This window comes from Neomonachus schauinslandi, chromosome 11 (assembly GCF_002201575.2).
Source record: "Neomonachus schauinslandi chromosome 11, ASM220157v2, whole genome shotgun sequence".
Classification (NCBI taxonomy): Eukaryota; Metazoa; Chordata; class Mammalia; order Carnivora; family Phocidae; genus Neomonachus; species Neomonachus schauinslandi.
In genome coordinates, this window is record NC_058413.1 from 47,123,000 (window position 1) to 47,145,937 (window position 22,938).

Genomic DNA, 22,938 nt, shown 5'->3' on the forward strand with positions numbered 1-22,938 from the left:
AAATTCATATTGAAATCCAAACCCCCCAGTTTGATGGTATTAGGGGTGAGGTCTTTCGTAGGTAATTAATGCCTTTATAGGAGAGACCCTGGAGAGGTTCCTCCCCTCCGATCATGTTGGGTTCTAAGAACCAGAAAGTGGTTCCTCATCAGACACCAAATCTGCTGCTCCTTGATTTTGGACTTTTCAGCCTCCAGAACTGTGAGGAATATATTTCTATCATTCAGTCTATGATATTCTGTTATAGGAGCCCCAACTGACTAAGACACACAAAGCTGTTATTTTTATCATAGAAAAATTACAGCATAAAAATTTTTAGTCTATAAATTTAAGCATTTCATTAATATATGACAATCACACCACTTCAAATTCATGTTATTTTATGGGAGAATGTGCTGTGTTAAAAAATTACAGATTACTATTTTCTGTTAGCTATCACACTGCTACCTTAAACACTGCTATTTAACACAGTATGAACTAGATTGCTAACAATGCTTTTTATCCAGTCCTCCACTTCCCAATGAGAAAGAGAACCCTCAATCAAAAATGTATATGATGTATAGGAAATGGAAATTATTCAAAATTAATCAATTACTAAATTCTACAAAACACCAGCCCTTCTCTGACTAGTAATTAAAACTCTTACCTGGAGTATTACACCTATTTGAATAAGGATAACTGATATATCTATGATTTTTATATTCTACTTTGCTCTATCTTGGGAATTAAAATAATACTCCACCTTATAGTATTTCAAAAAAGATTGACTATACATTAAAATACCTTTGAACAAGTTTTAAGACAAACTACCTCTACAGTAAAAAACACTGACTCAGTATATGTAACATATTTTAGATTAGTACCATTTCCAGAATTTTGATTCTTTAGCTCCAAAACAGAACACATTAAAATTAAGACTTGATATGGCCCTATATTCTGCATAGAGCCTCTGAGTATTTCTTTCTATCGTAATGCATAAAAGAATGGGCATATATATTTATTTGTATCATTATGATTCGGTATTTTAAGCTGTTTGGTCTACAAAACACTAAGTGAGAACTGCACTGTAAGTATATCGTGATTCATAGCCTATTCCATCCAGGATATTGGAGTCTGCTACAAAGACCGAATGCATCTCTCAAATCTAGCAGATGAAATCACCATATGCCCTACACTAAACAGTATCATTCAATTATTAAAAGAATGTAATTATTAAAGTAATAATTAGATTTTAAAATTTTTGACTAATTCCACAGTTTAGCTGCTTCTGGTTTTGCACATACTAACTATAAAACTTTCTAGTACAATTTAATTTTGCTAATGCACATAATCAAGTCTCAAAATGTTAAGGTCTCTTCTAAATGTCACTTTCAACATCTTAGTAAAAATTTGAGATTTAAAGGCAAAGATTCTTTTATTAGCTTCAGAGGTAGAATCTAGTGGCTCATCAGCTGTAACACCCAGTGCTCATTACATCAAGTGTTCTCCTTAATGCCCATCCCCCAATTATCCCTTCCCCCCACGCTCCTCCCTCCAGCAACCCTGAGTTTGTTCCTAGAGTTCAGTGTCTCTTATGGTTTGCCTCCCTCTCAATTTTCATCTCATTTTTCCTTCCCTTCCTCAATGTTCATCTGTCTTGTTTTTTAAATTCCACATATGAAATCATATGGGGTATTTGTCTCTCTGAGGCAAAGATTCTTATCTACAAAATAACCAAATGGGAAAATGCCAACTTCATTAGTAAAAGAGAAATGACAGTTAAATAATAAAAACAACTTTTTCCTATTTAATTAGAAATAAAAAAAAAGATTTACTGCTGACCAGGGTCCAGTGAAATTACTATATTTTATAGGGCCCAAAAATGTTCCACTATTGTGCTACTTATATACCAATATTTTAAAAAATAATAAACTTTCACGCATTCATTTATTTACTGAGTACGTTTGGTATGTCAGGCAATATTTTAGGTACTGTGAATACAACTGTTAATGAAACAAATCTAAGATTAAATGCTAACAATTGAGAAATGGTTCACTTCATATGAATGGCACATTATGGTAAATTATTTAGTCACTGAAATAAATTTTAAGACTAACACTATGTAAAGAAAGGGATGAGCTTACTATACATTAAATGAAGCAAAAAAATTTTTAACAAAATTGATGTAGGGAAAAAGAACAGCAAGAAATAATACCAGAACATAACTGGTTTTTCTAGAATGGTGAAATTATTAGTACTCTGTATTTCCTATAACAAAATTAATACACCTGCAAATAAATTAAGTTACAGGACACTAAAGATGTGAATTCCATTATTTTGCAGACCAACAGATAGTATCAGAAGTAACCCACCACATTTTCACAGACCATTTGGTACTGAGAATTGCTCAATATCTTGTTGAAACTGGAACTAAGAAATACAGTAGTCCTCCGCTTATGCACAGTTTCACTTTCTGTGATTTCAGTTACCCCTGGTCACCCACCGTCAGGAAGCAGATGATTTTTTTCTGACATATTATCAGAAGGTCAATAGTAGCCTAGCACCATGTCAAAATGCCTATATCATTTACCTCACCTCATCTCATTACACAGGCATTTGATCTTTACACATCATCACAAGGGTGAGTACAGTGAAATAGATATTTTAAGAGAGACCACATTCACATACCTCTTATTACAGTATATTGTTATAACTGTTCTAATTTATTATTAATTATTGTGGCTAAACTCTTACTTGCCTAATTTACAAATTAAATTTTATCATAAGTATGTATGTATAGGAAAAAATGTAGTATATATAGCATTGGTACTATGCAGTTTCAGGCATCCACTGAGGGTCTGGGGTCTTAAAATGTATCAGTCATGGGTGGGGGGGCTACTGCAGTACTTTTTAATGGCTAAAAACAGTAAATGCACAAGCTGTAAGGAGCAACTGCATAAACAAAGGGGTTTGTATCTTAGAACCATCCACTGGGCAGGGAAACAGGGAATACACAGAATCTTTTAATAAACCCTATCAATTTCTTTTTTCAGCTTCTCTTTTAACTCAATGAAATACCACATTCCTTTAATTCTGCCACCAATTCCAAGGCACTACCTGTTTGTAGTAAACACATGAGGGCAAACGGATTTTCAGGGAAGAAAATCACTGAAGGGCCACCCCAACATACCTCTGCTATTCAACTATGAACCTTTTAAATAACTGATTTACATAAACCCAAGAAAATAATTCAGTAACTTGCCTGCCTGTCTCACAGGTAAATCCAGTTGTTCCGACATAGTAATCTGAAGCAGTGTTGAAACAAAATTCAGAGACTTGTGTGCCTACAAACAAAAAAAAAAAAGTTTTTAAATTTCTGCAAATATTCTCAGTACTCTAATCCAGTACTGGACTGGCACAAAAGGCTACCCACCCGCAAGTTGGTCCCAGCCTTATTGCCCATCACTCACCAAAAATGAACTAAAAGATATATATATATATAATAACTTAACTCCTAAAATATCCTGGATGTTTGCATTTGCCTTCATACTGCTCCACTTCCCATTTATCCTAACTGGCTTTCTTAACCTACACCAACAGCTCAAGAACAATATCCTCTTTAATACCTATTTCCCCAATTCAGTAATAATTTCTCCATAGAGATGTTCTACTGAGTGACTAGACAAACTAAATCAGTAAAAATTAATAGCCTGGGAAGTGTTTTCCAAGGTGCTAATAAATGTTTAATTTCTGAATATGGCTATTTTACCAAAGTGTGTTCAGTTTGTGAAAATTAATCAACTGTACCCTTACAATGACTATTCTGTATGCACATTACATTTAAATAGAAAATTAATAGCTTTGAACATACAATAAAAGTTGGATAAAAACCATATGATAATTTAATAAATATATTTATATGAAATTCCAATGCAGCATATACAGAAAATAATGAAATATACCCAAAATGTTAATACAGTTATCTCTCAGGCGATGGCATTATAAAGGAGCTATTCTTCACACATTTTCTTTTTTTCCAGTTTATACTACAAACCCTGGACACTTTCATTAACAGTATAAAAAAGTTAATGATTCCTTAATGATTCCTAATTTGTCATATTTGCTTCTGGTTTTAAAAAAAGAACTTAAACATTCAAGTTATATTCCTTCTTTAATGTTTTCACAGTTGCATTCCCTCTCCCCCAATGTAACTACCACCTATGTCATCTATTCCTTTCAGCCCAAGTTTTAGTATTTTTTCTGCACATGTTCACATGAATAACAGCAATTTTTATTTTAGTTTCCTCTTCACTCCCCCCACCCCAAATATTCCATACATTCTTAGAAACAGAAAAATTTCCCTTTGGATATAAAAAATTGTTTCTACATTAGAACCTGGAATTCTGTCACTCCAAAAATTGTTTATTTAAATGTTCCTGGTACATGACACCATGCCAGGAGTTGAGAATACAAGGTTGAAACAAAACATTAAGGTTCCATGACCTCATGGAAACTTAAGAGTTTAATGTGAAGGATAGCGAAGATAATCAAACAAGTAATTACAATAAAGTACAGCAGAAAACGTAGAAACACTATGGGAGAATCAAAAGGAGAATCTTCTAACCTAGAAGTAACGCTTAAATTTAAGACCTGAATGGGAGGAGCGCCTGGGTGGCTCAGTCGTTAAGCGTCTGCCTTCGGCTCAGATCATGAAACCCAGGGTCCTGCTCTGCGGGAAGCCTGCTTCTCCCTCTCCCGCTCCCCCTGCTTGTGTTCCTTCTCTCACTGTCTCTCTCTGTCAAATAAATAAGTAAAATCTTAAAAAAAAAAAAAAAAAAAAAAAGACCTGAATGGGAGTAGTTAAGTGGATGAAAGACAGGTATTTCCCTTTTCTGGTACTCTAAACACCATTAACCACCATAACTTTCTTGAAACATCCTTCCAACTATGCAATTCACAGACCACTTTTCCTTCTGAGATTCCTTTGCTGGTTTCTTAAACTATTTAAACTATAACTGCTCAGTCATAGGCCATCTTTTACACTCCCCAGCTGATTTCATCCAACCATGGTCTTTAAATACTATTTGTCAAATACATTATTTCCAGAGACCTATTTTTAACATCCCTACCTTCACAGGCTTCTCAAATTTATCATGTTCAAAGCATCTTCTCCCCTAAAAGCTATGTTGCTACTTTCTTGTACCAATTCTCCCCACCTTTTTCATCACTATCCTCAGTTACTTATGTCTAATACCTGAATGACATCTTTAATACTTCCCTTTTTTATCCCACTTCATTGTGTCAGGACCTGTCAATTCTATATCCAAAATACTTATATAATTAATATACCCACTTTCTCCATTCCCACTAACATCAACCTAGTCCAAATGACTATCATCTTACTTAATGTAAGAAACCCCCCACCATTCTCCATTTAGCAGCCAAAGGTCTTTAAAATTGTAAACCGATCCCCTTTAAAAAAAAATTTTAACAGCTCTTTTTTTAAAGATTTTACTGGTCACAGAGAGAGAGAGAGAGCACAAAGCAGGGGGAGCGACAAAGGGGGAGGCAACAGGCAGAGAGAGAAATAGGCTCCCCACTGAGCCCAAGACCCTGGGATCATGACCTGAGCTGAAGGCAGATGGGTAACTGACTAAGCCACCCAGGCGTCCCAATAGATTTCTACTCTACTTCCCAAAGGCTATATAAGGGCCTGTATTATCTTGCCTCTGCCATTTCGTCACTCTCATTTTTTTTAAATTTTATTTTATTATGTTATGTTAATCATCATACATCATTAGTTTTTGATGTCGTGTTCCATGATTCATTGTTTGCGTATAACACCCAGTGCTCTATTCAATACATGCCCTCTTTAATACCCATCACCAGGCTAACCCATCCCCCGACCCCCTCCCCTCTAGAACCCTCAGTTTATTTCTCGGAGTCCACAGTGTCTCATGGTTCATCTCCCCCTCCAATTTTCCCCCCTTCATTTTTCCCTTCCTACTATCTTCCTTTTTTTTTTTTTTTTTTTAACATATAATGTATTATTTGTTTCAGAGGTACAGGTCTGTGATTCATCAGTCTTAAACAATTCACAGCGCTCACCATAGCACATACCCTCCCCAATGTCTATCACCCAGCCACCCCCACCCCCCCCCCCCCCCACCACTCCAGCAACCCTCAGTTTGTTTCCTGAGATTAAGAATTCCTCATATCAGTGAGATCATATGATACATGTCTTTCTCTGACTGACTTATTTCGCTTAGCATAATACCCTCTAGTTCCATCCACATCGTTGCAAATGGCAAGATTTCTCCCCCCCTTTTTTGATGGCTGCATAATATTCCATCGTCAGTCTCATTTAAAGAAACTTTCTCACCTCCTACTGTCCTACCTTACCAGCCACCTTTAGGTTCTTTTGACAACAAACATAATTACTCCACAGTCCATGCTGTGACTTTCTACCTGTAACACTCTTCTCTCCAGTGCTCCACCATAGTTAACTGATTCACAGTTCATACTCTTTGAGTTTCCATTTAAACATGTAGAGAAGGCGTTCCTGACTGATCATTCAAGCTAAAGAAGGACTCCCTATTACTCTCATAATCTCCAGGGTTTTTTTTCCCCCATTACATTTATTATATATTTGTAATTATTATATTTATAGACTGGTTTATGGCTTTCTCTTCTGTTAATTAGATTTTAAGCTTCACTGATAGGAACTATACTATTTATATACCCAGTTCCTCATGACGCTTGGCATTTAAGATGTTCAACAAATTTATTAAACGAAGTACTGAAATGAATCAACAAAAAAATACCTTGGAAGCAGCAGTGATCACCTAGGGGCAGTGCAGTATAAAAGAGTATTTATATTAAAGGGATAGACAGATGAGCCCAGAAAGGACAGTACTATCCACACTACTACTATGGCACTTTTTAGGCCATTTATATTATAGTATACATCTAATCTCCTGCATCAAATTATGAATCCCTGGAATGGACAGCTAGAATCAGTCTGATTATAAATACAAGTGATGCTACTTCTGACATTTTTAACTCTTGAGCAAGTTGCTTCAGTAAATCTAAGACTTAATTACAAAATTAGTGTAACTAAATCTGCTTCACTGGATGGCTACAAGGAGTAGATGAAAGAAACGCCTGGGTGGCACAGTTGGTCGAGTGTCTGCTTTCGGCTCAGGTCATGATCCGGAGGTCCTCGGATGGACCCCAATGTTGGGCTCCCTGCTCAGCGGGGAGTCTGCTTCTCCCTCTCTTTCTGCCCCTCCCCCTAGCTTGTGCTCTCTAGCTCTCACTCATTCTCTCTCAAATAAACAAACAAAATTAAAAAAAAAAAGTAAGTGAAATATGTAAAATACTATAGTAAATGTCAAGACATAACAAATGTTATGTTGTTTTTACCTCCATACATGGTAGAATCTCATCTGTCTCAGAGTATATTCTAAAGCCAGCAGGGCATAAACTGAGTATTGCCAAATGGTTCTTTAGGTCTTTAAATCACCTATAAAATACAACATTTGTGGTTTTGTATATACAGGGTTCTCTCAAGGTCCCAATACCGAAGTTTTTCCTTCTGAATTGAAAAGAACTGCTTTCTATGATTGGAACCCCAAATGAAGTTGTTGGATTATGTTTAGAGGTCATATTAAAATAAGAAAACCACCACAACCACCACTGTTTTTGTTGGCTAGCCACATATATAGCCAATTGTGTGTTAAAAATGAGCATGTGCGGGTGCCTGGGTGGCTCAGTCATTAAGTGTCTGCCTTCCACTCAGGTCATGATCTCAGGGTCCTGGGATTAAGCCCCACATCGGGCTCCCTGCTCCACGGGAAGCCTGCTTCTCCCTCTCCCGCTGTGTCTCTCTCTGTCAAATAAATAAATAAAATCTTTAAAAAAAAAAAAAATGAGCATGTGCCACTAACTATATCTTCCTACAAGCCTAACAGATACTCCATGAATGTTACATTAACAAAAGACCTTTATCAATTTCTAACTTAAGGTTTAAATATAAAAAATAAAACCCCAGGGGCACCTGGGTGGCTCAGTCAATTAAGTGTCTGCCTTCGGCCCAAGTCAGGATCTCGGGCTCCTTGGGTTGAGCCCCGTGTCAGGCTCCCTGCTCCATAGGAGTCTGCTTCTCCCTCCCCCTCCTCCCCCCAAAATAATAATAAATAAAATCTTTAAAAAAACAAATAAATAAAAAAAAATCCCAAGAGTACTTGAAGGAAACCACTGTAAATATTTTTATCATCTTGGTGGGAAAAAACCTAAGCACGACACCAAAGACTGAAAGCCATAAAATAGTTTTTGCTCAAATAGATAAAAAAGTAAAAATTTTATATACCCCACCCCACATCAGTATAAACAATGTTAAAAAAAAGGAAAATAACTGCAACATCTGAGGAAGAGTTAAAATCACTCCAAAACAAAAATCAGCAAATATATGCAGGCAAATTACAGAAGAATCAGTACAAGCCGACAGTCCTACCTGAAAACAATGTATGCAATACATCAAAGTGCTAGTGAGGATGTGAAAAATATGGAATTCATACACAGTGCTGGTAGATGCATAAAATGGTACAACCATATTGGAAAACTCGCATTTTCAAACATGCACCTACCTTACAACCTAGCAATTTCACCTTTATATATCCAAGAAAAGTGCTTGTGTCCACAATAATACCTGTCCACTGACAAGTGAATGTATAAGCAAACTGTGGTACAATTCATACAATGAAATACTATACAATAACTTAAAAAAATAAAGCCTCACTAGGGAATCAAGCAATAATATGGATCTCAAAAAACATGTTAAGAAGCTAGACTACTTGGTACATACCATGTGATCCTATTTATATGAAGTTCAAAGACAGGCAAATCTAATCTATAGTTAACAGAAGTCAGAATAATGGTAACCTGAAGGAGGAAAGGTATTAATTGGGAAGAGTCTCAAGGGAAAGTTCTAAGCCAATAGAGATGTTATATAAATTTTGATCTGGGGTGCCGGGTGGCTCAGTAGTTAAGCGTCTGCCTTCGGCTCGAGTCATGGTCCCGGGATGCTGGGATCAAGTCCCACGTCGTGAGGGGGAAGGGAGTGTCCCTGCTCGGTGGGGGGTCTGCTTCTCCCTCTGCCCCTCCTCCCACTTGTTCTCTCAATCTCTCTCTCTCAAATAAATAAAAATATTAAAACAATTTTTTTTGATCTGGATAATGGTACCTAGGTAAAAATGGACTGAGCTGTACACGTATCTGAGCTTGGTATCATATGTAAATTATCCCTCAATTAAAAAAAAAAATCAACAAGACTACTTTTACCTGAATATTTACAGCAGCATTATTCATAATAGCCTAAAAGTGGAAACAACCCACCAAGTGCACCAAATGATGAACGGATAAGCAAAATGTGGCATATCCGTACACATGATGAAATATTATCTTGTAGTAAAAAGAATGAAGTACTGATATATGCTACAGTATGTGTGAACCTTAAAAATACACTGTGTGAAAGAAGCCAGTACCCAAGGACTGAGGGTGTGCAGAAGGCAGAGAAGGGGAATGCTAACAGGTATGGAGTTTCTTTTTGGGGTGATGAAAATGTTCTAAAGTTTGTGGTGATGGTTGCATAACTGAATATACTAAAAACCACTGAACTGGAGGGGGCACCTGGGTGGCTCAGTCAGTTAAACGTCTGCCTTTGGCTCAAGGTCATGAACTCAGGGTCCTAGGATGGAGAACCACGTCAGGCTCCCTGCTCAGCAGGGACTCTGCTTCTCCCTCTCACCCTACCCCAGCTCACGCGCCCAGGCTCTTAAAATAAAAAAGATTTTATTTATTTATTTGAGAGAGAGAGAGAGCATAAGCAGGGAGAGGCGGGCAGAGGGAGAAGGAGAAGCAGGCTCCCTGCTGAGCAAGGACCCGGGTCTGGATCCAGGGCTTGATCGCAGGATGCTGGGATCATGACCAGAGCCGAAGGCAGACGCTGAAGTGACTGAGCCACCCAGGCGCCCCAATAAAATCTTAAAACAACCACCACCACCACTGTACTGGATACTTTAAGTGGTTGAATTCAATAAAGTTATTAAAAAATCAACAAAACTAAACTATGAAAATAAGTACTTATTTTACTACTCTTCTAAGTCACTTTGCCTTAAAAATAAACAAGTACAAATCTAAAAAGTGCAACTGAGGAAAGAGTGTTACTTTCAGCTAGCTGAGCTAGACCAAGGGGTAAGAAAGAAAGGATGTTTCTTTTTTTTCCCCCAAAGATTTTACTTATTTATTTGACAGAGAGTGAGGGAGAGAGAGTGCCCGAGAGCAGGAACACAAGCAGGGGGAGTGGGAGAGGGAGAAGCAGGCTCCCCACTGAACAGGGAACCCAACGCGGGGCTTACGCGGGGCTTGATCCCAGGACTCTGGGATCATGACCTAAGCCGAAGGCAGACGCTTAACGACTGAGCCACCCAGGCATCCCAGGAAAGGATGTTTCTGACAGCAGAAATCACACAAGCAAATTCAACCCGGGATATCTATCAACTTGCCCCATACAAATTTCCATCTAGCTGAAATCCCTAATGCCTTCTATTCTCCCAAAGTAACAAATGGACATAAAGTAATACTAAATATCAGACATGAGATTCTCAAGAAAATTCTGAAGGAAAGTAGATTAGCCATCACCTAGGCCTGGGATATGAGATTAAACTGGAAGGAGGGATTAGGGTGCCTGGGTGGCTCAGCGAGTGAAGTGTCTGCCTTCGACTCAGGTCATGATCCCAGGGTCCTAGGATCAAGCCCCGCGTTGGGCTCCCTGTTCAGTGGGGAGCCTGCTTCTCCCTCTCCCTCCCGGCTTGTGCTCTCTCTCTCACTCTATCTCAAATAAATAAAATCTTTAAAAAAATAAACTGGAAGGTGGGATCTTACTGGGATAATGAAAATATTCCAAAACTAGATTGTGGGGACGCCTGGGTGGCTTAGTCGGTTAAGCGTCTGCCTTCAGCTCAGGTCATGATCCCAGGGTCCTGGGATGAGTCCCATACCCAGTTCCTTGCTCAGTAGGGAGCCTGCTTCTCCCTCTGCCTGCCGAGCCCCCTGCTTGTGCTCTGACAAATAAATAAATAAAATCCTAAAAAACAAACAAACAAAAAAACCCCACTAGATTGTGGTGATGGTGGTACAATTTGCTAAATCTAAAAATCACTGAGTTTCACTTAAAACAGGTATATTTTATGGCATGTAAATTATACTTCAATAAAGTTTAAAAATGAAGGAAAAAAAGATCATGAATCGGTACAATTATAAAACAGAGATCAAATAAAGATACACATTAACTGTTCAAACAGGAAAACTTATACTTTTAAGCACTAGGTTATCTCTAATAACTTTCTGGCATTCTTGGGTATAGCAAACTATAACACATTTAAAAGAATTTCTATCACATAGAAACTACTAAATTTATTATATGTTGAAAAGACCTTCACATTTTATAGTAATTTAAAAGATAAATGTAAGTAAAAATATCTCTAGGATCAATCTTTATCACAAAAACTCCTAAAAATCTGAGTAATTATGGTATTATTCTCAACAGTTTGGGAAACACTGACATAGACCTCAAGATGCTATAATAAATCTTTTAGAGTATGAGTTAGAGTATAAATGTAAACTCTATTAGATGTTGGCACTAATTATAGGCCCTTCTTCAAGCTCCTAGTTTCCAGCAATCAGAGAACCAGGAGAACTGAAGCAACAAATGGGTCATTATACATCATTAAGTAGAGCTAAAACTGCTAAGACTCAAGTTTAAAAGCTGCTAACCATAACACAAAACTACCTTTCTAGACAACTTCTTACATTCTCATTATTTGTCATTAACCCAGATAATTCAACATTCACCCTTAATCAATTTCATCAAATTCTTCAACAGCCACAACTCCATCTCCCTTTCCTTTACCTCCACTCCACCTACTGGTACTTAAAATGTGTCAGACACTACAGAGATAAAAGATCACTATAAGATAGGTTGGAGTAGGGGCGCCTGGGTGGCTCAGTCGGTTAAGCGTCTGCCTTTGGCTCAGGTCATGATCTAAGGGTCCTGGGATCTAGTCCCGCATCCAGCTCCCTGCTCAGCGGGGAGTCTGCTTCTCCCTCTGCCTCTGCCCCTCCTCTCCTTGTACTCTCTCACTCTCAAATAAATAAAATCTTAAAAAAAAAAAGATAGGTTGGAGTATTACTAATTCTAACTGGACTAACAGGTAAAATTTTCAGTTAGATCCTAAAGGATTTAAACACATCGAGATGGGGAGAAAAGATTTTTAAGAGGAAAAGAAGTATGGGTTATATATTTTTTTAAGGTTTTATTTGATTTGACTTGTCAGAGAGAGCATAAGGAGGAGTGGCAGGCAGAGGGAGAAGCAGGCTCCCTGCTGAGCAAGGAGCCCATGTGGGACTTGATCCCAGAACCCTGAGAACATGACCTGAGTGGAAGGCAGATGCTTAACGGACTGAGCCACCCAGGCTTCCCAAAGTATGGGTTATATTAAAGAGATTATTAAGGGAATGAAAGATAACAATGAAAGACAAAAAACGAATAGGTAAATTGTGACCACATCAAGATCTAGTAAGTGCAACTTTTTTTTCGAAACTTTTACCCAACAGCACCTAAGTGGCTCAGTCACTAAGCGTCTGCCTTCAGCTCACGTCATGATCCCAGGGTGCTGGGATCGAGTCCCGCATCAAGCTCCCTGCTTGGTGGGAAACGTGCCTCTTTCTCTCTCCCTCTGCTGCTCCCCACTGCTTCTGCTCTCTCTCGCTTGCTCTCTTTCTCAAATAAATAATCTTTAAAAAAATTTTTTTACACAATCAGATAAGGAAGGTAAGGTTTTAAAGCAGTATCAAGGATGTAATTCTAAGATAGATGACTATAAAGCATCACAGGTAGTAACAGGCCTGAAAAACTTCTACACCATGGGCAGCCTTCCCCCACTCCCCAAAATAAGTCTAACTTTACAAAAGAAAAAAATGAAAAATATACATACCCACATAAACAAATTTCCCTTGACCCTACCAACCCTTTAACTTACAGTCTTATTCCCATTCCCTTACCAGCATTCTACTCACTAACACTGTATTCAGAAAATTGCTTTCTCCAAGGTTACCAATATTTTAAAAGCTTTTCCCCCCAAAAAGTCTTCATTCTGCTTTAACCTCCCTCATTTAGAAATGTCAACCACCCTTTCTTTTTCTAATAGCTTTTTACTTATTATAGAAGTAATTCACGTTCACTAGTAGAAAATCTATGAAATTCATTTAAGTGAAAAGGAAACTACCCACAACCAACCTTCTTATTAAAATTCCTTTTCTTGGCTCCCTCCTACTTTTATGCACAATTTTCCAGTCTCCTTTTTCCTGTTTCTCAAAGTTCCAAAAATGGGCATGGCCAACAGTGAAGCACTCCAGCACCTAAGTGGCTCAGTCGCTAAGCATCTGCCTTCAGCTCAGGTCATGATCCCAGCACCCTGGGATCATTACATCTCTTGATCATACTCCCTTCCTCTCAATTTACCAAGAAAAATAACTTTGCCATTGTTGCTTTCTCTCCTAACCTTCAATTCCACATTCCCTATTGCCTGCTATACATTTTCTATCTGATGTTTACCAGCTCCTCAAACCCGACTTAAAACTTAAGTCATGTTTTCTCCAATATGTTTCCCCTCCGGACCCACAATTTTCAATGTAATTACCTAATGTCAGTATCTTTCACAGCTAACTCTTTAAAAAGTAACTTTTTATTATTTCTCTCCATTGGAATACAACCAAAGAGAGCTTCAATTAGCTACTGTACTTTACACTATTTATAAGGAAAAAGACAGGCATAAGGGCACTGTGACATCAAAGTACATTAATGAATACAACCGGATAATTTCAGGAGCAAAGGGATTTCTAACTTTTCTGTTTTACTAAAGAATTTGACAAAGACGGGTGCCTTGGTAGGGCAGTCGGTTAAGCATCTGACTCTTGGTTTCAGCTCAGGTGGTGATCTCAGTGTGATACAGAGCTGACAGTCTGCTTAAGATTCTCTCTCCTTCTCCCTTTCTCCCCTCCCCACCTCCCGCACGCTCTCTCTCTCAAACAAATAAATCTTAAAAAAAAAAAAGAAGAAGAAGAATTTGACAAATACTATCCCTGTTTCATCTACATGAAATATTAGGCATAGTGAGGTTAAATTATCATAGTGATAGAATCAGGACCAGGCTTGAGGCTCTTCATTATGTCTTCCAGCTTTTCATTAAATAGTGGTTAATACTTAAATGATTTTCAACCAAGGAGTTTAAAATAACTTCTTAATTACAAATTACTTTAGGTAACCAAAAGAAAAAACCCACTTTAAATCAAACTCATCACTAATGTGCCACTGACAGAAGCGAACAGTAACTAAAATAATATATACATCTACTATATCTTAAAAAGAAATTTTCTTATAAATATTAATATGGTGATATCTTTCTTTCAGATCTTTCACATGCTATGTCACTGAATAACTTCTGTGTAAGAACCAAAGTATCCAGGGATTTTCCCTCTCCCAAATTCAAAACAGTATCTACTTAGAGATATTCCTAATTAAGGAATGTTACCTGCTCAGACCACAGACTAGTCTGTCTTCCAAAAATATACATTATATTCTCATAAATATTTTGCTGAATTTCTAGACATGCCAAATTGTACTATAAACATGCCATGATTTTGCACCTTTCCAGACCTAACATTTTTATTAATTGAACATTTCATAAGTCCTTTAATAAAACAAAATCAAGTTCACTACTTACAAATAAAATATATCACTTATAGTAGTAATTGTAATCATCTGTGAAAATCCTAGAAGTGAGTTAGGTAGTTTATCAATTTAAAAGGTAAACACAAAGTATCAAGAAACTTAGCAAAGCTAAGTCCACTTATGTTTTCACATAAAGCATGTGAGCAGCTTTTCTATCTACATAACCATTTTAAAGCACATTAAGCTTAGGAACTGAAGGTTTAAAAGGCTCCTAGGTAAGCCTTCTAATTCTACTTAGAGCATTTTTCTTGCTGCAAGTATAACAGGGGAAAGAATACTGATGCTAAGATCCTATCTGCCTTAAGCAAAGTCAGATTTAATAGTCTCCTTATCCAAAACTTACACATAGCTCTATTAAAAGTCCCAACCAGGGACGCCTGGGTGGCTCAGTCGTTAAGCGTCTGCCTTCGGCTCAGGTCATGATCCCAGGGTCCTGGGATTGAGTCCTGCATCGGGTTCCTTGCTCAGTGAGGAGCCTGCTTCTCTCTCTCCCTCTGCTGCTCCCCCTGCTTGTGCTCTCTCTCTCTCTGACAAATAAATAAATAAAAATCATTAAAAAAAAAACTATCTTTAAAAAAAATAAAAAATAAAAGTCCCAACCACATGCATTTGTGAGGGCTGTGTGACTACAAAACTCCAGAAAAGCAGGAAATCATGAATTTCTTCTACCAACCACTCAGCTCAGTGCCTATCATAAAGACATTTACTATTAAATGAACCAAGGGGGCCTGGGTGGTGCAGTCGCTGAAGTGTCTGACTCTTGGTTTCGGATCAAGTCATGATCTCAGGGTCATTAGATTGAACCTGGCGTCAGGCTCGAGTCGGCTTAAGATTCTCTCTCCCTCTGCCCCTCCCCTGCTCTGTCTCTCTCTCTCAAATTAAAAAAAAAAAAAAAAAGAAACAGATTGGGAACTGTTCTTTGGAATAAACATTTCAAAAAAATTTTTCCTGACATTACATTTTAATTTATTTATTTGAGAGTGTGAGAGAGAGCACACAAGTGGGGGTGGAGGGGCAAGAGAGGAAGAGGGAGAAGCAGACTCCCTGCTGAGCAGGGAGCCTGATGCGATGCGGGGCTCGATCCCAGGACCCTGGGATCATGACCCGAGCCTAAGGCAGATGCTTAACTGACTGAGCCACCCAGGCGCCCCTCCTGACATTACATTTAAAACTTCAGTTCAAATGTAAGCTTCATGAGAGAGAGGATTCTATCTTGTCTACAGTATTGGATCCCCAGCATAAAGATAGAATTTGCCATATGATAGGCAAATATTCTTAAAATATTTGAAAACAATCAGAAACAATTAGTTGTTTGAGTGTCCATTCTCAGCTAATACTCCAAGATTAAAAAAAAAAGTCTTCATCTACAGATTCTATTCCCAATGGAGGTAAGTTCAAAGTCCATGAACTTTTAGAGTAGAAGAGACAGCAATCATCTAGTTCAAATAAAAATAGTTAAAATTTAAGGAAGAATACATAAAACTAGGTCTTAAAAAGGTGAGCTTTCAGTTTACAAAGTATCACAGAAGGTCAGAGTAGGAAAAGATGGCATTTAAGATGGGATTAATGAGATTTGTGAATACGAAAACTTTTAGTCTTAGGTGGTAAGAGCTTAGCAGGAGAGGTGGGCAGCATGAGCAAAGCTTTGTATGGAAAGGTTTCCACTGAAGAACACTGACAGTGAAAGCAGAAGAATGCAGAAAGACTAATGTCTATTGTAATCTGCCAAAAACCTTCAGAGATGTCTTAACTTTATCTTATAAATGAAGAAACAAGTATTTCTGAGTGAATGAGAGTAGGAAGTAGCAAACAGTCTCTGGAAACATAATTAATGTTGAATGAATGAATACCAAATGTCATATATTTTACAGTTCCAAAAAAAAAAATTTTTTTTGTTGTTTTGTTTTAAAGACTTTGAGAGTGAGTGAGAGCGAGAAAGCACAACCGGGGTCAGGAGCAGAGGGAAAGGGAGAAGCAGATTCTCCTGCTGAGCGGAGAGCCCAACATGGGGTTTGATCCCAGGACCCTGGGATCATGACCTGAGCTGGAAGGCAGTCACTTAACTGACTGAGCCACCCAGGCGCCCCTAAACCAAATTTTTTAAAACCTTATTTCTAGATATACCGAAGTCAATTAATCTCAAAGCATATAATTTAAATGACAAACGAGATTCCTGTACACAAATCTACTTTAAAGACTGAAAGACATTTTTATTACACAAGTTCTTATTTCTCTTTGCATACAACAAATATTTACTGAGAGTCCACAGTGTGCCAGGCACTGTGCTTATAATTGTGCCAATTTTCATGTTACAATAAGCTATCTACTAATGATCTCAGTGTTCAAATAGGCACTTGTGTTCCTTCTCCATTAGTGCTGATCATTTTCCACTGAAATATACAACACTATAGTTAGACTGAGACAGAAAATAAAATGTATGGCATGATAGATGGGTTAATCAATTGGCACTTATGCAGTAATTCAAATAACCTGGAGAGAACTTAGTAGATGCCAAATACGTACCCTGAATTTTTTACGTGCATCATCTCGCTCAACCCACATGACACTATGACATACATACTATTACTACTTTTATTTTGTACGTAAGGAAAATGATGCTTAGAAGTTAAGTAACTTTCTTTTTTTTTTTTTTTAAGATTTTATTTATTTGTTTGAGAGAGAGAGAATGAGAGAGAGCAAGCACATGAGAGGGGGGAGGGTCAGAGGGAGAAGCAGACTCCCTGACGAGCAGGGAGCCCGATGCGGGACTCGATCCAGGGACTCCAGGATCATGACCTGAGCCGAAGGCAGTCGCCCAACCAACTGAGCCACCCAGGCGCCCCAGAAGTTAAGTAACTTTCATAACATCCCCCAGCTAGTACAGAACGCTTCAAGGTTTAAAAAAAAAAAAAAAAATCAAGTAACTAAGGGGGTTTTCAATTATGTTTCCAAGAAAGCTTGTACTTTTTATTGGTTTTCTCCAGTCTTTGAGGCAAAGCTTGTTACATGAAGATATTTCAAATTGGGAAATGACAACATGATCAAAAAATGTTAACAGAAATTAGAAAAAAAAAAGGATCAAAATCCGTGCTATGCTACTGAGTAAGTCAGTGGGGAATACTAAAATTTATCTTTTTTTTTTTTTTAAGATTTTATTTACTTGAGGGGGGCACAAGAAGGGGGAGCAGCAGGCAGAGGCAGAAGCAGACTCCCCACTGAGCAGGGAGTCCAATGCAGGGCTTGATCCCAGAACCCTGGGACCATGACTGGAACTGAAGGCAGACACTTAACTGACTGAGCCACCCAGGCGCCCTAATTTGTCAAAAATATCTGCCAAAAAGAGAGTCCTTACTGTGGTCTCTAGCAGTCTAATGGAACTTTCTTAATTTTATCTATATGTAATATTAAAAATATATAAATACTCTAAAAATCCTTGATTTGAGGGTGGTATAACAGAGCTAAAGCCTGTATTATTATCTGCTACAATTAAGTAAAGCTTAATACTGACAAAGAATTGCAGTAACAAAAGACAAAAATTCCTCACCTCGTGAAACTCAAAAATTATACTAGTGAGAATAAATAAAATATGTATGATAAACCAGTGCTACAGAGAAAAATAAATGAAGGGAGATGTAGAGTGTCTGGAGTGTTACAGTCAGGGGAACTCCTCAGTGATACGGAGATGGTTGAACGATGACAGAAGTGAGAGATCAAGTCTGGGAGACCACTGAGTAAAAGCGGATCCAAGCAGATGGACAGTTAAGTGCAATCACTGTGAGGCAAGAGCACTTTGTTTTTTAACTAGCTGCACTATAATACTTTGGTAACATTTACAATTTTTACAGTTAGTGATTACTTCACTTACTGAAGAGATTCACTCAAATGTCAATCATCTTTTTCTTTTAACTAAATGAACCAAAATATAATTTCAGCTGAATAAAAACAGTATGGAATGACTGCTTCATCCTGTCTTACCCAAAGCGAGATGAGCCTGACAGAAATAAAATGTTACTTCCTCATTCTTACTACAGTCAAGCTTCTTCATCAAGACTTACCTAGGATCTATTTCCTAAATCAAGGTTTTGCCACAAAAAAAGTCAAAGCAAGTTAAGTATTCAAATAGAAGCACTTCATTAAAATGGAATGAAGACTAGAGCTGAAAATATTCTAAAAAAAGTTACATTAGGAAAATTACAAAAAAATTAAGGTGGAAAAATTGTAAGAAATTTGCAAAATGTAAATAGCTAACAATCACAGAAATACAGGCTAGACCACAAATTTTCTTTGACAGAAAAGCAGTGTTCACTATTCTACAGTATTCCAAAACCCTAACAGAAGCTTAAGAGTTAAGTAAAAAATGCTATGAATATTATTTTGATTATTCATCTTCTAAAAATCAGCTTGTGAAATATTTACCCCAGGCCTCAATTACAAGATGTCAGTGTATATAACTAGACATTCAATACCCACTTGAGGAATGAATGAATTTCAAATTTTTCTACAAGGGAAGCAACTCTTTTTTTCAAATAATTTTTAAAATTAATAATTACACACAGCACGTTTAGTCAGAATAATAAAATCATGGTAGAGGGGTGCCTGGGTGGCTCAGTCGTTAAGTGTCCGCCTTCGGCTCAGGTCATGATCCCAGGGTCCTGGGATTGAGCCCCTCATTGGACTCCCTGCTCCGCAGGAAGCCTGCTTCTCCCTCTCCCACTCCCCCTGCTTGTCTTCCCTCTCTCACTGTGTCTCTCTCTGTCAAATAAATAAAATCTTTAAAAAAATAAAAAATAAAATCATGGTAGAAATCACCGTAACTAAACTTTTAGGGTGCCTAAACTTACACATGTATTAATACTTCATAAACAAAATAATGTTCATCTTAACCTGTGTCTATCACAAAACAAATCAAAATAAAAAGTGATCCGTAATTCCCTCCACAGTTTCATAATGGTTCAAAATGGGAATTTGTTTCAGCGCATTATTTTATATCTAAAAGAAATCTAAACTCCTCCCAAGGTGACTTTGAGCCTAAAAATTTGAGCATGAGTGGTGAGGGGTTGGGGCCTGGCTGGCTCAGTGGGTGGAGCATGGGACTTACGATCTTGGGGTGGTGGGTTGGAGCCCCACCTTGGGTGCAGAGGTTACTTAAACATAAAATCTTTAAAAAAAATTTTTGAACATCACTCTTGTATGATTTAATAACGGTTGCATTTATATATGTAAGATTTAACTTTTTTATTTTAAAATAATTTTACACTTAATTTGTTTAAACTTTGTGGGTAGTCTTCTTAAAATATAAGTTCCTTGAGGGCAGAGATCTCTAAAAAGAGCATTGTACATTGAAGATGTCCAATTAGGAATACTCCTGTGGCTTCTGTAAAGTCAATATAAATAATGTTTTTATTTTTTATTTTTTTTTATTAAAGATTTTATTTATTTATTTGAGAGAGAATGAGAGAGAGCACATGAGAAGGGGAGGGTCAGAGGGAGAAGCAGACTCCCTGCCGAGCAGGGAGCCCGATGCGGGACTCGATCCCGGGACTCCAGGATCATGACCTGAGCCGAAGGCAGTCGCTTAACCAACTGAGCCACCCAGGCGCCCATAAATAATGTTTTTAAATGAGTTTCCTATCAGCTAAGAGGAGCATAAAATAACTGAATTTCTACTTTAAAGAGGGACTTCTTTTTCCGCTTAAAAATAAATGTACACTGAACTTCCCTAAAGCTTGCAGACTCAGTGGGATACCAAAAGACTATTAACTGGCATAGGAAATTACAGGGATCCTTTTAAGAAGCCTTTAAAATACTCACTAAAATATAAAAAGTTACAGAAATTTAGAAACAAACAATGAAACTGAAGATAGTACAATAATATACCCACATATTAAGGCTGTTTTCCAAAGGGTGGTCCCCCGAAAATAAAGGGGAAAAAGGGAACCAATCCTCCGCGAGCTGATAGGGAACTTGGCACGTTTCAAGGCACCCTGCCTTACACTGTCTCACTTGACTGTCACAGCAACCCTGTGGCCTAATTTTATGAATGGGAGGAACTCAGCATCAAAAGATTAAGCGACTCGCCCAAGGTCAGTCAAGAAAATTAGTGGTTCAGCTCTACCTAGAAGGGTGCACTTCACCTGACACTTTCTACTACACATCGCCCTGCCTCCCCGACTGAGGCATTAGCGAGTAGAACAGTGAATCTACCCTCGCCCTGCCAAAGAGGCGGGGGCTTGCCTCTGAAAGCTTTCCCTAGCCGCTCAGTCGCAGAGAATAAAGTTGTGCAGATCACCGATCAGCCCAGTGAAGTGACAACCTGACAGGCGCAGCCCCCAAAGGACCAGCTCTGCATTCCCAGGAGCCCCTCCGAACCCGGCGCCAGCGAGACTGCTCCCGGAAACGTCTGAAAAACCTCCCAGTGAGTTTCGCCCCCTCCTGGGCGCGAGGAACGAGCTGGGAATGAGCCAGAGGGCGGCCGGCCACCCGAGCCAGCCATGTGTCCAGCCCGTCACGCCTCAGCCGGCTCCTCATGCCTTGACCGCAGCCAGAGGCCCAGCTCAGGATCCGACGCAAAGGCTGCCTTGGCCGCCACCACCACCGCAGCAGCCTGAGGCGCCCTGGCGTGGCACTCGCAGTCAGGTCCCCGCCCCACCCCTCCAGTTGGGCCCCTGAGCGACGCCGTCCGCGCCTCTGGCCAGGCCCAGAGGGCTCGGCCTGCCACAGTCAGCCGCCCGCCCGGCGTCCTTACTTCATTGAGCTGGCGCTCCGCGGCCTCACGCAGGGCTGGGTCCATGGTGCCCCGCAGGGCCTCGATAATGGTGTTGGGGTCCATCGTAGCGCGGACTCGGTCAAACCCGGGGCTCGGGTGCTACTGGGCCAGGAATAACGCCGCTCACTGCGCACATGGACCCACCGCGCTCCGCAGCGGCAACCGGCGCGAAAGGAAAGAGAAGCGCCAAGGCCCCGGATAGAACCTCTTCGCCTCGGCGTGGAGGCGGGAGATGCTCCAGCCACTTCCTGTCGGCGCGCGCGCGGGGCACCTTGGGAGATGTAGTCCGCGAGAGCTTTCCGCAGCCCACGTGTCCCTGAACTGTCGCTCCTACTGACAAGTCTTGCTTTTCAAAAAAGGAAAAATGTTCAAACTGCACAGGAAAAAATTAAGTCAAACGCAAAACATTTCCCATAATTATATACCCATATACCCATGGTGGCCGAGAGGCGAATCTGATGCAATGTGTGATGCGATCCATTGCTAGTAGCTTTGTAATTGAGGGTAATCTTTTGAAAAGCAGTTTGAGATGTGTTTCTAAATGCCATAAAAATGTTCATAATCTTTGCCCCAAGAATTCCCATTCATGAGACTTTATCCTAAGGAAATGACACAAAAGATTAAATGAGCTTTATGTGTAACAGGTATTATAACATTACATATTTATGATTACCAAATACTAAAAATAGGGCTTTTATTGAGTATCCAAATTTTGGTAGGAACTTTATATAAATCACCTGTAAATGCAGAATAAGACATAATCCCTATTAGAATCCCACCTTCTTTAAAACAGTTACAGAAACAGTTTCAGAAAGGTTAAATAACTTGCCCAAGTTCACTTAGTAAGAAGCTGACCTACGATTTCAAATCCTAGGAGGTTTCTGTTTTGAAAGTTTTCATTCTCTTCACTGAATCACTCTGCCTTTCAAGAGAAATGTCAATATGAGGATTTTTAAGCAAATTGAAAGAATTCAATTAAATATTTCACAGCCATTAAAAATTACAAATATTATATACATTGTAACAACACAAAAACAGTTATGTGAGGCTATGGCTTTGTAACATGGACAAAACCTGGGAAACAAAGCTGGCAAAAGGAATCAATTGATTTTCTAGGATGGTGAGATTTTGAGTAATTTCCTTTTATATTTGTCATCGTAATGGTTATGTAAACATATTTACTTAAAATGAATCACAAATCTTCAAATGCAACTTCTTAAAAGATCACTTACTGTTTTCAGTTTGCAGAAAGGAGAAAGGGGGCATGAAAGTCTTTCCCTGGAATAGTGGACTTTGCAATATTAATATCTCTTATATGCCAACCATTGTGTCTGGAAGTGAG

The 22,938-nt window shown here is 38.7% G+C and overlaps 1 protein-coding gene across 2 annotated transcripts in view; it reads right to left on the reverse strand.

Moving 5' to 3' along the window:
- The window catches only part of IPO7 (importin 7), a 57,183-nt gene extending 35,280 nt beyond the window's left edge, over positions 1-21,903 (reverse strand). The window contains exons 1-2 of one of the 2 annotated variants that reach the window (XM_021685298.2): positions 21,576-21,903; positions 3,242-3,323 (exon numbers count right to left, since the gene is read on the reverse strand). In XM_021685298.2, coding sequence (XP_021540973.1) covers positions 3,242-3,323; positions 21,576-21,659 — 166 coding nt within the window. In that variant the 5' untranslated portion in view covers positions 21,660-21,903. The remainder of the gene's footprint in view (positions 1-3,241; positions 3,324-21,575) is intronic. The other variant, XM_044919161.1, reaches the window with a different exon arrangement.
- Between the last annotated feature and the right edge of the window lie 1,035 nt (positions 21,904-22,938).